An 18,536-nucleotide genomic window follows, 5' to 3' on the forward strand; every position below is an offset into this window, starting at 1 on the left:
GTAGGTTATATTATTTGCAATCGCTTCAACTGCAGTTATAATTCAATACTCCGGCATGATCCACTAGATAATCTATCAGCTCAAGATATATATAGAAAAAAAATTAAGACGCAAAGACGTCTTAGTTCCTCCTTATAATGTCAACAACCCATGGCTAGTCAGAATCATTATACTGTCGACAACAGGACAATGTTCTTATTCCCATGTCCTTTGATTTCAACATGTACAGAGGTACACAAGGACTATATGCTACTACAGCCAAGGATGCAGAAGAGGGGGGAAAAAAAGAGGTGGCATTGGGGTAAGGCAATGATAACATTACAAGTTAACTCGAGCAACAAACAGCTGACAAATAAACCTGAACTGGTTTCAGTACACAATTTAATTACACGATGGAGGACGAAGGTAGGGCGGCCGCTGCTCCTGAAGGGAGAAGAGGAAAAAACCCGACTGGTTTTGGCCGGCCAAGTCGCGAAGCGCTTGCCAAGAGGGGTGGTATAGCGACTGTACAATATCAATATGGCAGGGTCTTAATCTCTCTCACATGTTATGATGGAATCGCTCTCACATGAAGTAGCTCAGTGCTTTCTTCTTCCTCGAACCGCCCTCGCCATATAGGTCGTTCCATTGAAGAAGTTCATTCATGTTTGCTGAATCAGATGAAACGCTTGCACAAACCTGTGGTAAATAAATTGATCAGATTATGAACTTTCAAGTAAAGAGCTCAAAATAAATATAAAATGTGCTGGTCTCACCTGCTCATGGGCAGATTTGAAATCATCTAAGGTCAGAGGACGAATGTCCTCACTACCATACAATGCAGGCTCAGGCCTGCCTTCTGCTTTTGCCACATTTTTCTCCTGAATAGAAAGGAAGCGAACCCCATATTAGCATATAAAATAAAAAGCGTTGTCACTTAACAGTATAATTGTAGTAGAAGAATAAGGAGTGCATCTAAAGACAGCATAAACCCAAAAAACAAACTTTATCTAGGTCTTCAGTTGACAGCAAGGTACAAGCAATGCCAACCTTCTTTTCCTTCTCAAGGATTTCTCGAATGGGGTAATGAGCTGCGGTCACGCATAGATTCTGGGAACACAAGCAAGTCAGTGAAAATTGTGCAACCATTTCCAATCACTTGTGTTATTTGGGAAGCGCATCATTATCAAGCATACCTTCAGGTCACTTCCTGAATATCCATCGGTCATAGTGGCAAGAGAATCCATATCAATACCTGGAGCCAACTCTTCCTTTGCCAATATTACTTTCAGAATCTTTTCTCTATTCGATGCGTCAGGTAAGTTAACCATTAACCTACAGTAGTAATTAACGACCAAATGGTTAGAAATCAACAAACAGCAATTTTTCATTATCCCAACCCCAACACAAGGTTATAGCTGTCACCTGCGCGGGAACCTCCTAATGACAGCCTCATCCAGGTCGAAAGGCCTATTTGTGGCACCAAGAACCAGTACACGTTCTTTATCTTTAGTGCGTAATCCATCCCAATTCACCATAAATTCGTTTTTCATCTTGCGCATCGCTTCATGCTCCCCTGGATTCTCTCTCCTTCCTAGCATACTATCAACCTGCCAAATGTTGCATTTTGTATGGATCATACCGTGACCAAATAAATCACTAATGACAATAAAACCAACCCACATGCTCAAGCATACCTCATCAATGAATATAACGCTTGGAGCTATTTTACTTGCTAATGAGAAAACAGCTTTTACATATTTCTCTCCTTCGCCAAACCACTGAAAGTAGAAAAAACAGCATTTAGCTTTGAGAATCACATAGTACACTGTACACCTCATTAATGCAAAATTTGGATGCCATCATACCTTCGATGTAATGCTTGACATTGATATGTTAATGAAGTTAGCACCTGCTTCAGTTGCTACTGCCTTAGCAAGCATGGTTTTCCCAGTACCAGGAGGTCCAAACAGCAATATTCCCTTGCAAGGCTGCAAGTAACAGATTTACCAGAGGCAATTTTTAAGATAGGACTTAAATAGAGAAAATTAGGTAGCCAACATATAATACTCCATCCGTCCCAAAATATAGCAACCTAGTACTAGATTGGGATGGAGGAAGTACTGACAACCAAATTTCCCACATGTCTAATTAACTTAAATTTACCCATTCACCACTAAAAAATTGAACAAGAAAACCTAAGACAAGTAACGCTGCCGAATTGGCATAATGTGTTAGAACAGAACTTTGGAGAACAGAGGAAAATAACTTATTATAGATTTCACTACTGTTAGGTGAGAAAACATCATGGGTTCATTACTAGCCAACAGAAACTTAATCACATCATGGGCCTTATTACTTGACAAAACACTCTAATCAAGTGCGCAACCTATAATTGAGATAGAACAATCTTACACCCGCATATGAGACATGGATAATTCATCATAACGTCTCTACCTTCGTTAGCTGTCCTTTGCAGAACAATTCAGGCCTTTGCAGAGGAAGCATCACCAGCTCCTTCAATGTGTCTTTTACATTTTCCAAGGCTCCAATATCATCAAAGGTGACTCCAATGTCATTAGGTGGTATAACATCTGCCAGAAGCCTTTTCTCAAATTCGTTCTCTGTGACAACATCCTAAGAAGGAAAAAGTAATTTAAGAGTAAAGCACTGTGAGATTCCAACTGTGTGAGTATGATAATATGTTTGCAATATGATGAGATGGAGAGTAACCTTCAGTGATTTTTTTGAGCTCTTGTTATCACTTTGCATATTCTGCAGCATGTTGAGCCCATGCTTAAGGCTGTGATACAGAAGAATTAATTTAGCATTATAGAAGATTCATTAAAAGGAAATGGAGGAAAAATAAACTAGCAACAGTATAACTACCTTTCGCTCGCCAATACAAGTTTACCATCCTTGGAGATCTCGACTTTATTGTGCTTAAGGTGATAACTAACAGCATAGCCAACTATCTTGTCCACATCTAAGAAATTTTGGAGCAACACAATTTAACACACAGAATTCCATGGATAAAATGCTAAGACAACAAGAAAATGCTCACTTTCGTTGGTCAGTGATTGATCTTTGATGAATAATTCTTCAAGGTCACTGCATTCAATTCCATTGCGGCTCAGAAACTGCAACACAAAGCAAACGAAATTCACATAAATAGCTAGCAAGCATTCAACAACTATAAGCATAGGAGAATCAAATACAGGCCATTCGGGCAGTGGAATAGAAGTCATTTAAGAGGGTAAATATATACATCATAATTGACAGCGAGAGAAAATAAAACATGTAGGAGTAACTACAGAATTATAGAAAGGTGCCTTTATGCATGCATGATTGATCATTTGAGGGGAAAAGAGCAAAGTGTCGTTTAAAACAAAACACTGCTTAGGGTCTAGCTGTCTAGGCATCGCACACCTTTATGCATGCATGATTGATCATTTGAGGGGAAAAGAGCAAAGTGTCGTTTAAAACAAAACACTGCTTAGGGTCTAGCTGTCTAGGCTAGGCATCACACACAAGAAATTTCAGTTTCAAGAGGAATATACAGAATACACGGTTCAAAACCCAAAGTGCCAAGCATGATATGTGAAATTGTGTTATCTGCACAGCTTACCGTGCGAATGCTACCAACATTGGATTTAGCTTTAAGGGTTTCAACGTCACGATCCAGTTGTTGCTTCCAATCTGTGAGTAATGTTTCATCCTGCAAATTCAGTTGCTTGGATTAGATAATATACTTGAGCATAATACTTGAACAAGATAACAAGGGATATTAGCACCTGTGGAAGTTGGATCGAAATTTTGTTAGGGAAAAGTTTATTTAGATGTTTCATTGCCTTCGGACTTTCTTTGTTCCTTTCATGCAACCGACTACCAAAACTATCCTGCATTTTAGATATAACAATGCATCAGATAGTTATATCAGAACCATGGGTTCATATAGTGCATTTATAAGCACTGATAGAAAGAACATTGTGACCAATAAGAATGAAAATTGTTACCGGGAAAAGGTCAAATAGCGTCTGGCTGCTACTAGCAAACTTTGTAAAAAGAAATCCACCTGGGTGGGCCTACAACAGACACCATAGCACAACATCAGGATACATTTTATAGTGTACTTAACAAGCGATAAATGATAAGGATTAAAAATTAAAACAAAGATTGCATGCAAACGAACACCCAAGTGTCAAAGAGACAGAACCAACCAATTAGAACTGAATACCCAATGCCACCAAAGTTAGTTTTCACAACAGTTCAAATCAAATGAAAAAAAAAAGACAAGCTATGCAATGCCACATTGCCATAAACAAGCCCTCATAGAACAAATTTGCATAATCTCTGAGATATAATATATGTACCTTCTCTTTGCGGCTGTCCATTTGAGTGTGAGATCCTATAATAAGCACACCAGATGGAAGCGCTTCAAGCTTATTCCTCAAAGATGAAAGTGACTCTGTAATTCCAGTGAATGATTTCTCTACATCCTTAAGTAACACTATCATAGGGCCAGCTTTGTGTTCCTCTGAGATGACCTGACAGACAATCCATACAATTATGAAACAATAGAAAGAATACAAATTTATATTCGGATAACTCTGAGTTTTAGATAAGAGGCTGTACTTCAATTAACTCGGCCATTGCTAGCCTTTCAACCTCTTCACCACCAGAAAAGTCAGGGCGAAGTAAGTCAGCTGCAGAAACAAGAATTTATCAGAACCTGCAAGAACTAACATAATTTTTGGGATTCAAAAGTTTGAGCTAACCAGAGCAGAAGAAACCATGATCTTCCTCGCACAAACCACCAAGATCATTACCATCAGGGATCTGCTTGTCAAATCGAACTCCAATTTTGGAAGACCCATTTTCTTCAAAAGCAAGCATCACTCTGCCTCGATAACCATAACTGGGTCCCCTGAAAGGTCAATCAAATATTCAAATGATTTATAAAGAAAATAAATTGAAAGCATGTTATGGCTACAAAACTACTACCTCCGTTTTTTAATATATGACGTCGTTGACTTTTTGTCACACTTGACCATTCATCTTATTCAAAAAAATTACTTAATTATAATTTAGTTTGTTGTGAGTTGTTTTATCAGTCAAAGTACTTTAAGCATGATTTATATCTTATACATTTGCATTTTTTTTAATAATATGAATGGTCAAACATGTGTTCAAAAGTCAACGGCGCCATCTATTAAAAAACGGAGGGAGTATAGGTTTATCAAAAAGCGTGTCAAGCTAACTCTGATGTAACACAATAGGAGCAATGTAGCATAAGTAGAAAGTAAATCCTAGGTTGTTGGCTACGATACTCCAAGATTAAATATAATAAATTATATTCACTATTAAATATTGCATGTAAAGTTGTAAACGAAGTGCTAGAGAGCAATACAAATGATTTAGTCAAGAACAGGTGGACCTGCGGCCTAAAATGTTGTGAGACAACCCCAACTAGGGATGTCAAACACCGAAAAAAGTAGCTAAAAAACCGTATTTTCAGTGGAATTACTCTAAGAACTTGAATACAGTCAGGATTTTTAAAAAATACTTCCCCTATCCAAAATTGTATGTGCCAGAAAAACTAAATAGATTTTCTATTCAGTATTTTATATCATCCAAAACTATTCATGTTTGAATTTGAATTTGATCAAAGGCGACATGCATTTGTTGAGTTCTGTCTAACTAGTTGGGTATTTAAAAACACATGTTTCTTTTATTTCCACACTTCGTTACTCTAGGTTGGGAAATAGATATTTTTATACAACCAAATTGAGTGGGTGATATTTGTATTTGCATTTGTTGTAAAATTATGTTCGTATTTGTATTCTAGCATACCAACATTCTTATTTGTATTTGTTTATTTATGAATGTGGTCGTGAATTTCATCAAAATTATTTTGTGTGTTAAATGTAGGGGACAGACAATATCTTTCTCCCAAACCATCCAAAGAAACAACCAACCTAATGGCACATCCACAATGTTCATAGCATCAATGAGGTTTCGATGGAAAGACAAGGAAGAATCAAGCAATAAACTTTGGTTTAAATATCAGAGCATGACAATCAGTAAGATACCTTTGCGACAATGACGATTGCTGAGCTGGACCCACATATCTTACCCTATCCCCTACAATGGCAGTGCAGTCATGTTCGGGTAAGTATAGCATAGTTGAAAATGATCTATCGATAAACAAGAGATAATATCATAGTAGAAAACCTTCTCTAAAAGTATAGCTCTTGGATGTAGCTGTTGATGATTCCTGTTTGGGCAAAGATGCAGAATGCAGAGTCGATGTACCCACGATATCAGCATGCACACTAGAAGGTTGTACAGCTGGCCTCCTGAAGTGCATAGCGTCTGCCAAGGAAGAGCGGTTCTTATGAAGAATTGCCAACTTCTCACTACCAGCCTTATCCCCTGACTTATCAGACTTCGCAGCATCTTTCTGCGACTCTGGGTCCTTTGAAGGCGCCTAAAGAGAATTTTGCTCTCAATAATAATAATTGACACCAAGTAGTTTTAAGCACAAGTTACATGGATAACTTACCCCAGGCAACAAAAGCGAATCAACAACAAGTAGCCTAGCACCGAAATGTTTTGCAAGTGCCTTTATCAATGTTTCCTGATAAATCTCCGAACCTGATGCATGTTTGCATTAGAAAAATCAGATGCCTACAAGAATCAGCAAAAAAGGATGCACACAGCCTTACCTTCAAGGACCTCAATTTAACTCCGAAGACAATAAATATGCAATGAGATCATAAAAGGTACCTGCTGGACCAGATAATAGAATCCGTTGGTTTATTGATGAAATTTCTGAGAATTGTTTGATGAATTCCTTCTTTTCCAAGTGTATGAATGCACATGATAAGAGCACATTCTTTGTGTTATCGCTGCATGAAATGGAGTTGATGAACAACACATGAATACAAGAACACAAACATGTGAGAGAACAGATATCATGCTACAATTAAAGTTACGTCAGTGGAAGTCTGTAAGAATATGAACATGTGAGAGAGCAATGAATATCATGCTACATTTAAACTACTTTATCAACCGTGTTGTGCCTATTATCTAATGAATGCTATATTGGTATGAACTAATCATACAGAATATAGCGAATTAAGAATAACTAATGAATGCTATTTTAGTTTTTTTTTAACAATGTAACATCGCAGATATGAAGCATATTAAGAACACAAAATAAACAGAATAAAAGTTAAAGAATATAGGAAGGAAGATTAACCCAAAGTATATTACCTGAGGTAATAAGGAAAATTTTCAAATGTAACATCAATATCATTTGGACTAATAATTCCTTGTTTCATCCCATCCTTAAAGGCTTGGCATCTGCTTGGAGGTAAACTGGCTGAAGAGTTAAGATGCCTGATGAGATCCCTCTGATCTTCAAGAGCTTTAAAAAGATCACCAGTCAAATCGAACTCTGATATAGTTGTTCCTGCAATCATCCTCAGAACTGGCCTTATCTTATAAGTTGCAATCTTACCGATTTCAGCACCAAGATGAGCATCAGATCCAAAGCCATTGTGTTGACTGATGTCGTTCGGGACAGCATCAGGAGATACTACGGGGGCTGCAGCCACATCTAATGGAGAATCTTCAACATTAGAATTAACTTCATTAGCATTTTCCCCGTTCTCACATTCCTTGTCAGGGATGATGCCATTTCCTTTTGATTTATCAGAAGCGGATGATGCCATAGGTCGTACTAATCTCTGATTGTTCTCTCCAGCTGATGCAGGTGGTGCAGCTGATAGGTCCTTCAACTGATCAGATACGGATGCTAATAGCTCTGTCCCTGCAACAGCTGAAGTGTCTCCTGTTCTGTTCTCCATCCGGAGACGCTTGACACCAGCAACTGGAGGTTCTAAAAGGGTGACAGGAGATGGCGGCACCATTTTAGGAATTTTGTCATTCAATGGATGCTGAAAAATCTGTAGGAAGGTGAAGGAAAGCAGAAGGTAAAACAAAAATATAGATAGAGCTATTTCCAGACTGTGCACATCTAAACTAATAAAGAAAGGAAAATTGATGAAAGGAACTGTATGATTGCATGAATAAAGAAGAAGATTAGGATACGTAGGCATGCTTGCCGCATGGACTGAAAACAACTTCATCCCCTCCTTTAAGGGGAACTTTTGTGCCAGCAGTTATGGACCTTCCGTTTAATTGGACCGTACCCTTCTTGCCTAGAACTTCTAGCTCACATGTACCTTGCTGAAAGAACATAAAAAATCAACAAAACATTATAAGCAAGTGCTGCCAATTTTGCTGCACATTGCACAAAGAAAAAGGGCACCAGAGAAAAAAAAAAGACATGCCTCGAGTTGCCGCAACCTGCAAAGAATTTTGCTAACAGGTTGGTCTTTCAGCCACAAATTACAGCTTTTATTCTGACCAACAGAAAACTGAGGAACACTGATAGGAAGGTGAGGACTCTGCAGTGCACACATATTTAGTATCAGCATTGAGTGACAATATAATCCATGCATTATTGCGCATTACAATAGTAGAAGGAATTTAGAGTCAACAAATCTGCAAGAAAAAGAATGAAAGGAGACAACCAATATAGACGGTTAAAGGATTGAATTGTTGCTACTAGCATCTCTAAATGTGAAATGTCGGTACCATCAATTGGATTAAACCCTAGCCTTGACCGTATCATTGCATGAGAAAAACAGGGAGATGCGTACATCAAGAAGGTAATGGCTTTCTCTAGTTCAGAGAGCATTTGTGTAAGTTGCCATTAATTTGGAATTGCTAATACTAGTACATCAAATCTATCAACGTGGAAGCTCCAAACAATCAAACCTAAACATCAGATTTGCCTAGTCGACTTAAGCAAACTTTTTGTGACAAGCATGTCCTGTCACCTGTGTCAACTACATAGATTGCCCATGCATGTGAAAAGTTACAAAGCATAAGAGAAGTTGCTGCACTTAACCATTAGTCTGTCCATACATGGCAAACCAGGTTAAAGGAAAGAGAAGAGCAATTCAATCCGCTACTCGATTCACTAAGGAGTTTGAAGTAAGCATGTGTTTTAACTCACTTGGAAAAGAATATATTTTTCTTTATTTGTTTATTTGTTTATCTTCTTGTTCAATATGCATGTGTTCTGTCATTGAGGTTAGCCCAGCCTCGGTTAGTATCTGAACAGTTCTTCACTGTTCTTCACAGATTTGACCATGACAGCAATGCCAGCCTCTGCCTTACAACAGCAAAACTTAAGCAACCTAATGTACTTGCAAAATAGTTTCTCAAGATAAAACTTTAACCAGCTCTAATATGTTCTCTGATTATCCCAGTTTCCTACGTTCTTACAAAGTGAAGGTTCCGAAGACCATATGCCAAGAATTGCTACTACAGTACTGGTAATCACTAGAATATGTAAAACAACACAAACAGATAACATATTACAAATTCAATGCAGTAACCAATCAAACAACTAATTCAGGGTGGGCAACAGCCAACAGGACAGACTGCCAAGTCTTATTGCTGCAAAGCTCTAAACAAGTAAATAACAAAACTACTAATCAATCAAGCTGCAAATCACCACACCCATACTAACTTCCATTCTAAACATCCTCAAGATTAAACCTTTACAAAGAACAGCATCCAAAAGCTCCTACAGAACACCACATGTACACTAAATTCTACCCTAGGCATCCTCAAGATAGAATATTTACAGAGTTCAGCATCCAAAAGCCCCAAATTTTAACTTCCAACCCTGCAATACCCATACCATCAAGAACTCCTAATTACACCCCATAGATTTTTTTTCCCATGTACCTGTGAGGACTGCGAAAGCAGCTTCGCCCAAGGCGTCGCCTGCTGCTGCTGCTGCTGCTGCTGTTGCTGCTGCTGCTCCTTCTTCTTGCGCGAGCTCTCCACCACAGCGACAGCCGCCTTATCCCCTCCTTGATCTGCAACAAAGCATCAGAACCCTAACAGCTCGATCCAACAAACCCACGCGCGCGCACCCCAAAAAAAAAGAAGGAAATCCCCCCCTCACCTCTCTTGGCCGCGGCGTCCTCGCCCGAGCCGGCGCTCTTGGTCGCCGCCGAATCCTCCTCGATTCTCCCGGGCACCGACGCCGTCGGCGACGCGGGCGCCGCCTCCGCCTGATTCAGATCGGATTAAAACCCCACCCCGATTGGAAAAATATCAAATCAAGAAGAGGAATCAAATCAAGAAAGAAAAAGAAAGTATCTCTCTCATCTCACCTTGGGGCGCTTCGGGGGAGGGGCGGAGGAGGAGGAAGGGGACGGGGAGGAGCGCTTGGACGCCGCGGCGGCGGAGCTCCGGCGAGTCTCCACCATGGCGGAGGAGGAGGAGGAGGCGACGAGGGTTTCTTCCTCTTCTTCTTCTTTCCTCTCTCGCGAGGAGGAGGAGGAGAAAAAAAAAAAGGAGGGATTTTTTTTTTTATTTTTTTCCTTGTCTGGAATTGGAAATGGGTTTTGTTTGGCTTTTCGGTGTCAAAAGGAGGGGAAGAGGATACGGCGTGTTTTATAAGATTTTTTGTTTTATTTTTTTTTCTCTTCTAGTGTATATATGGTAGGACGGTCAATGGTACATTTGTAGGTATCTCCTTGAGTCATTTGTTTTCCGTATTCGTATTTTTTTATTGCTTTCATACCTATATATCTATTATAACATCTAACTCAAACTCCGTAAAAAGAAAAGGAGGAAAAAACGACCCGACCAAACTTAAAGTCGCCCCTTGTTATCCGTATATATCTCTTTAACTCTAATCTAATCTATCAATCTAATCTAACTTTTTAGAAAGAGAAGTTTCCATCATCCGTTAAAAAGGAAAAAAATGCGCAAGAAAAAAATAATTTCCAAAAAAATGCGCGGGAAAAATACGGTTTCCTTCGTCTGAAAAAAACAAAAAAAAATGCTATTAAAAACTATCAGAAAGAAATACACCATTTCTAAAAAAATGGTTTCAAAAAACCACACAAGAAAAAAAAACTGTTTATAAAAAAAAGCCGCTCTGAAAAAACTAACCTATGAAACACTGTTTATAAAATAACAGATCAAAAAAAACAAACGGACTCAACACGCGAAAAAAACCGATGTTTCAAAATAAGGTTTGAGAAAACCGTCCGACTTAATGCGAGAAAAAAACCATCATTTCGAAAAAAAAAATAGAGGAAACCATCCAACTCAATGCGAGAAAAAAACCGCCGTTTATAAAAAGAACCGCTCCGAGAAACCGTCCGACTCAAAGCGAGATAAAATTGATGGACGCTTGGGTCGGATAAGATCCATCGATATTTTTCCATCTCCTACACATCATTTCCTACACATCATTTGTTTCCTCATCTAATCCCTGCACTTTTTGTATGCAATTATCATTATCAGACTTTTTTTAATAACATATTATATGAAAATAGTATTAAAAATAAACATATTTTTAATTGTTATTTAGAGAAGAGTGCACGGTGACTATTTTGTGTAGACTTGATCCTGAGTGTAGGATTTGATTAACCTATTATTGGTTGCAAGAATAATATTGAAAGAATATTTTTTTATTATATGTATATTGTTGCATTGGGTAAAGCATAAAAAAGCGATAGTAATGGGTGTGTAGGAGCAAAATGCCACCGGATTAATTAAGGTTCTTATAGACAAATCGAATCTTTCCGGTGCAAGTAAGACGCTAACATGACATAATTATTTGTTGCTCTAAATCCATTGACATGGATGATTATAGGAAAACTATTAATACAATTTTAAAATAAAATTATGTATTATAGAGTAAAGTTTGAAACCCAAAAAGTACTTACTTTTGTCATGTATTATTATGAGTTGGTTGCAATGCATGGTTATTTTTTGGTACTTGATATTGATAAATACCTTTTTTTTACATATTGTAAAGAGTAGCAATAGTATAAGAAATGTTATTCGCTATCTATCAGATCAACCTCACTGCACTCTGATCGCATAATTGTTTTCACTAAAAAAAAAGAAGGAAATCATACAATGAATAGAAAAAATTTGGATGTAAACACGATTCATTTTGTGTGATTACATTTTTTTTAAAAAAAAGACATGTTATTGTTTTCTATTTTCTAAAAATAATTTATTTTGTCATAAATAATTCATTTTGTTGGTGATCACTTTTTTTAAAAAAAAAAGACACGTGGTTTTTTTAAAATTAATAAAATTGCGTTATTTTTATCTGATTCCTGTTAGACGTGGATCCAACCATTTTTCAATGTTATAGCCTCGGGCAAGCCTTCTATTTAAGCTAGCGCTTCCCAAAGCTAGCCAAAAGGTGGTATTATTTGTGCACTGAAATGTGACCCGTGTGGGGGCCCACTTGCCACGTCAGTTAAAACTGGCCACGACACTACCGAGGGATCTAAATTGACATGGTATTGTAAGTTAGAGGGTGAGCTCGGGTGTGTTCTGACACCCCCTAGTTCCTAACCCCTCTCCCTCGTTTTCCGCGCGCACGCTTTTCAAACTATTAAACGATGTGTTTTTTAAAAAAGTTTCTATACGAAAGTTGCTTAAAAAAATCAAATTAATCCTTTTTTTTTAAAAAAAGCTAAGACTTAATTAATCACGCGCTAATAGACCGCTCCGTTTTCCGAGCAAACACAGCCGTATACCTGGTATTTGATTTAGCGATGGATTTTATATTCTGCGACAAATTAAGGGACCTAAAGTGAACTTATTCCCGGTTGCTAGAGTATCGCACAATACTGTACTGCCGTACTGGGCTGCTGCTTTGCTATGTGGGCTGACTGCTAGGCTGCGTTTGCTTTTTGTTGGGCCGGCCTGCTTGCTAGCTTTCTCTTTTTTTTTCGTTCCTCTTTTTACTGTGGAGGGTCCGATTCTGATTCACGGATTACTGGCGAAAATCGCGTGGGCCCAGCTTTACATATTTTGACGGACGATGGAAGCACCTCTTATTTTTTAAGTAGTAGTAGATATCTCTATCTCTTCTCTATCTTATATCTCCATCTCTATCTCTACTATTATAAAAATTGAAAATATTTTTGCCGGTACTTTGATACGTTATTCATGCATGAGTCAGTTCTTAAGTTCGTTTGATTTTGGAATTATGGTTCCGTATTTGAGTCGGGCTTTAAGTTCGTTCGCTTTTCAAAATACAAAAGGAGTCATATAAGATATCCCTTTAAAAACTCGCATGCAAAATTGAGATGATCGGACTCATAATTGTAGCTCATGATTTTCTATGAAAAAATATATCCAAGCGAATTCCCACTGTGAATTTCACCTTAACTAAACCATATAATAATAATAAGATTAAAATAACATTCACACGTTACAAACGCACGGGTACTTTTTTTTCTAGTCAATTATAAAGATTATAAATTGTGACATTACTCAGAGTGAAAGAATCTTCTTTGTCGGTATGAGTAGTTCATGAGATATAATCTACATTTATATATCTATAAAAAAAATACTTCTGTCATAAAAGGTGTCTAGATTCAAAGCTAAAGTCTAAATATAGCTATATTTTGAGGAAAAGAGAATATAAGCTGACGGTTATATATCAAATCTAATTATACTATTTAAATTGTATGCATGAAAACAGAAAATAATAGTTCTATATGAAATCCATTTTATTTTTATCTAGATCGGTGTAAATTTATTCTGAAAAACCTCCTACTTACATGTTATGTTATCAAGTTCTTTTGGCAACGTATTTTCTTTATTATATTTGGGGATACATATGAAGCGTAGAATAATTTAAGGGGTACCTATTTGTTCAATTTAGAACATAAAGAATTGAAGGTTTGACATGAAAACTCTTGGCGTTTATCATCAATCTATTGTGATACATTTGTCATCGTACTGAAAAATATATGACGAAAATTGTGCGTTTGTTGACGGTGCGCGAGCTATTTTTCTGTGTAAAGTTTGCTTACCGTATAATTGTCTTTCTTTATCTAAGCTTCTTTACAAACAAAAAGTGGTATATTTAGTTAGGAAAAAAAATGAACTCCCAGCATTTTTTTAACAGTATCAATAAAAATATATGAGTTATGAATTTTCTGTATTAATGTTTTTCATATACATTGCCCTTGGGACAAAAGAAAAAGTACAAATCCGTTGTAACTCCATGAATATCTATAGGCAAAAGATAAATTTTCCACAGTAAAATGGTTACGACAAATTATATCAGCATCAACTTTCTGAGAGCAGGGCAATTGATTATTCCCTTGAAACTTTTCTTATTGCGGCAGTATACCTGATATGGTAAGGTCAACCATACCCGATTTGTGCTAACTAACCACTATGGCTTCTTATGCATCAGCATTTTACTAAACTAACATTACCTCTCTCATATTCCCTCCCAAAACTCCAATGTACCACTGATTGTTGCCATCTAACCATCTTCTTTGTTGCCACACAGTCTCACCAATTTGCAACTACCAAATTCTTCACTTAATTTCATTTTATACATTCAGCTTACTTCTCTTGTTTTTTTTCTCACCACAATTCATAATGCACAAATCATTTTTTTTTGTGTTAAACGTGTTCCCAGAAAGGGAAAGGATACGCATACAATTTGTGTTAAACTTGTTTACAAACACTCACGTGTCACGATGTGATTAAATATTGATTTTTTTTATCTTAACTAACTAATCAAATGGTTGAAATATTTGTCAGTAAGGAGCTTGTGAGATTTTTTTTAGTAGGTATAGCACTGCTCTTTTTGTAAACAAGTTTCACAAAAAGTGCTAAATTAACCAGAGAACAAAGATGATAATGTGAATCCCCACGAGAAAGAGTCAGTCAAGAACTTAAACCCGGATGAGCTCGAACAAACAGAGGTTATTAAAATGACATAGCATTGTGTGCAGCATGGACTCCACTATACATCATGGGCAATGTGACTATGCAGTGTCCCATGGTCCACTCATACCATGAAAAAAGGGTTCTTCAAAAGAAATTCTCATGTCGTAATCAGCTTTCAGCCTTTTCAGGCAGCAGCAATCTAGCTATAGCTACACCCAAAAGGGATGTGCCAAAGAAAACGTGCGCATATATAATTTCTCTCCAAACCTAGCTAAGCTAAGTAGCTACCTTGTCTTACAAGTACAGATTACAAAGTGTAGTAGTAGAGTTTAATTATCGGCAAGACACACAGACAGACAGACAGCAAGTGTCCAGCTAAAAGCAGGCTGATCGATTGCATGGTATCTGAAGAAAGAAAGTCTGAATCTTTGCTTGAGTGCAACTGTGGAGATGCGTTTTCTGAAGAAAAGTGAAAGGGAAGATAGAATGTGATGGATTTTTGGCCCAGATAGACAGGGATTCGACTTGTTTTGGCCCAGAAAGTTCGTGCAGTTACAGAATTATAGCCCAACTATGAACTATCCAAATGTCACATCTTCTGCAAGAGCAAGAAGAGTGCAAGACACAGTATGCTCGTTTGCAGGCTTGCAGGTTGCAGCTACTGCATTTTCAGTGCAGAACTGCAGATGCTTAATTAGATTGATTTTTAATATGACAAATTGACAACATCACTTTGGTTGGTGAGGAATTCATCAATGTCAAGCAGAGATCTTGCAGAGGGATGCTTTGTGATTACAGAGAGTTTATGTACTGAATCTTTTGGCATTGCAAGTTTGGAGCTACTTTACACTGAGCATATTCTCCCAAAAGATCCAACTATGTATATATATGCACAACTTTGTGTAGGATTACAGATTACTGCAAGATTAGCACACTGTTTCCATTCATCAGAACTTTCAGTAGGATTCCAGAAAGAAGTAATTGATTGCAAGTGCATCATATGCATACATTTTCATACTTTTATGAAGAAAGTAACACAACAATCTATAACTGAAAGACTGTATCAAGTTCAAGAACCATCGTAATCACCCGGCCACTCTAACACAAGCAGTTAGCCATTTAGACAAAGGCTATCGTCCACTGCATGTCTGCATCAGCCTTCTCACTTCAAAACGTGCACGAGTTCTGAAAATTTGCTTCAGGGTAACAGTATAGCAGTAGCACTGAATGTCTGAAGCCAATGGAGATACTTCTCTGAAAAAAAGAGAAGACAAAAAGGAAAAGAGGGCCATGGTGAAGAGGCCTCCGTGGGCCGTGGCGGCCCAGATAAGAGTTCTCCTTCTCACTGACATGTGGGGCCAAATTAACGGCCGTTGCCGCGTCGCCTTTCTCAGGCTCAAAGAAGCTCGCCGCCGCCGCCGCGACAGCTCGCCTCGCCGACGAGCGGCGTCACCCGCCACTCCGCATCGATCCGGCCGGCGTCGGTGAGATCCGTTCCACCGGGCCGGCGCCGCCGATGTGTGTGGCCGGCGGCGAGACGCCGGGTGGAGATATCGCCGACAGGCAATGGGGGAACGAGGGTTAGTATTCTTTGGTGGACTGAGCGGCGAGCTATTTATTCTCGATCGATCAAGCAGAGATCCTACAATGCAAATGGATGCTCTTTTTCTGGTCACTGAATCTTTAAATGTTGCGAGTCGCAACTGCATTCTAACCTTGCAAAAGGAGGCTCTCTGTTCATCAAAGTTTATGTAAAATAATATACTCCCTCCGATTCATATCATAAATCGCTTTGACTTTTTCTTTTAAATTAAACTTTTTTAAGTTTGATCAAATATATAAAAAGTATAGCAACATTTCTAGCAGAAAATAAACATATTATCAATTATTATACTTAATGAAACTAATTTGATATTGTAGATGTTGCTAAATTTTCTATAAATTTGATCAAAACTTAAGAAGTTTGATTAAAAAAACAACACGATTTATAATATGAAACGGAGGCTACTAGCATCAGATGCAGTTTCATTTCATACATCTTTGAGTTTTATACAATGACTAGTACCACTCACTATATTTTAGAGTTCACCTCAAAACGTGCACTGGTTCAAACTTCACATTCAAAACCAACATCGATAATTTCTCTTCCAACAAAAGAAAAACACTTCTCCAAAAAACTCTTCCAAAAGAGAAATCAGACGTAGTTGTTAGTCTCATCATCAAATGCTGTCATTCCAGTCATCCAGGGTACATACACACATCATCCAAATCCAGCCATTCTTTTTACCAACTTAACGTCCCTGTATATTTAACTGAACTTGCTTGGATAAAACTTACTCCCTGTATATATAACTGAACTTGCATGGACAAAACTTCTCAAAAAGATTTCACCACCACCACACTGGTGAAAAACAGTTAAAACTTGCAGTAAAATCTACTCCCTGACAGTACGTCCAAGCAACCAACATGCTGAAATATAGCACCCCTGGCTTCTCTGTCCAACTCCAAGTTTCCAACAACCAAAGTTGCCAGATCAACTGTGATCAGAAGCATATTTAACTGAACTGGCTTGGACAAAACTTGTCACAAGATTGGTGAAAAAACAGTTAAAACTTGCTGTAAAATCTACTCCCTGACAGTACATCCAAACAACCAAACAGTCCAAATTAAGCACGCCTGTGCTCTCTTTCCAACTCCAAGTCCCCAACAACCAAAGTTGGCAGATGAACAGTGTTCAGATCAAGAACACCCTTAACCCTTTGGCCTTTTCGCTGTTTATGGACAGTCTTGTGCTGTTGGCCATAGCTTGTTGCCTTCCAAGCAACACCACTTTTCAGTTTTTTCACAGGGCAGGCGAAGAGATCAAAGAGCTAGCTGCATGCCTTGCAGTTTGTCTTCCAAGCAACGTGCAATGCCGAAGCAAACCAGATAGGGTCACTGACAGCTATGGCCCACCCAGCAGATGACTTCAGTGGGGCCCACTTGTCAGTGATCTGGATGGTTTCTCATGGAAGTTTCACAGGTAGGCTGAGCCATTTTCTGTGGCCAACTACCTGCAGGCTGCAAGTTTCCAGATTGTGTGAAGATGCTGCTTCATGTGCATGTTCTACCTCTCTGCTTGTTGTACTGTCAGGCCCCAAGATCTCTGTTGGCCTGTTTGTTCTCTAGCTAGCTCCACTTTCCTTCATTCTGAATCCTTCCACCAATCATTCTGTTCAATGATCCATTATTCAATTAATTCAATCAACTTCTCTCTCTCTCTCTCTCTCTCTCAACTGTTCCAAAGGTGACAGTTATCCATGAATTGGAATGCATCATCTTAATTGGAGCTAGACTAGCTTGTCCTGGTCAGGTTTCATCTTAGATTAATTAAGGCTCTGTTTAGTTCCAAAGTTTTTTTTTTCCAAACTTTCAACTTTTCATCACATCAAACCTTTCATGCACACACAACTTTTCTGTCACATCATACTAATTTTAACCAAACTTCTAAACTTCAGTGTGAACTAAACACAGCCTAACTTACATGTATGGACAGAGTGACAGACAAACAGATGGCAACAGAAACGACCTATGTATACTATGGTTTGGTGGAAGTAACATGCATGGGGATGGCCTGAATGAACAGCACAAATGTGCAGTGTCACAGTACTACTACACCCAGATGGCTTATCAGGACCATGCTTTGCATAATACTTGCATTCATGCATAGAACCATCTGAAACTCAATCAGA

General features: G+C 38.2%; 1 protein-coding gene across 4 annotated transcripts; it reads right to left on the reverse strand.

Moving 5' to 3' along the window:
- Positions 1 to 90: 90 nt before the first annotated feature.
- On the reverse strand, positions 91 to 10,498 carry LOC4351066 (uncharacterized). 4 transcript variants are annotated; one of them, XM_066305346.1, is made up of 28 exons: positions 10,245 to 10,498; positions 10,034 to 10,142; positions 9,811 to 9,944; positions 8,340 to 8,456; positions 8,098 to 8,235; positions 7,505 to 7,952; positions 7,258 to 7,411; positions 6,769 to 6,890; positions 6,545 to 6,636; positions 6,214 to 6,469; positions 6,072 to 6,123; positions 4,758 to 4,906; positions 4,615 to 4,685; positions 4,353 to 4,526; positions 3,996 to 4,064; positions 3,774 to 3,878; positions 3,608 to 3,697; positions 3,044 to 3,119; positions 2,869 to 2,965; positions 2,713 to 2,782; positions 2,437 to 2,616; positions 1,848 to 1,970; positions 1,677 to 1,760; positions 1,405 to 1,589; positions 1,176 to 1,314; positions 1,030 to 1,089; positions 756 to 860; positions 91 to 678 (listed from the first exon to the last, which is right to left on the reverse strand). In XM_066305346.1, exons 1-28 carry the CDS (start codon positions 10,338 to 10,340, stop codon positions 565 to 567), a joined length of 3,609 nt encoding a protein of 1,202 aa, XP_066161443.1. In that variant the 5' UTR covers positions 10,341 to 10,498; the 3' UTR covers positions 91 to 564. The 4 variants fall into 4 exon arrangements, with proteins under 4 accessions (XP_066161443.1, XP_066161442.1, XP_015617200.1 ...); XM_066305345.1 differs by having other exon boundaries at positions 985 to 1,089; XM_015761714.3 differs by having other exon boundaries at positions 7,258 to 7,952.
- Positions 10,499 to 18,536: the final 8,038 nt, after the last annotated feature.

Source organism: Oryza sativa, chromosome 11 (genome assembly GCF_034140825.1).
Source record: "Oryza sativa Japonica Group chromosome 11, ASM3414082v1".
Classification (NCBI taxonomy): domain Eukaryota; kingdom Viridiplantae; phylum Streptophyta; class Magnoliopsida; order Poales; family Poaceae; genus Oryza; species Oryza sativa.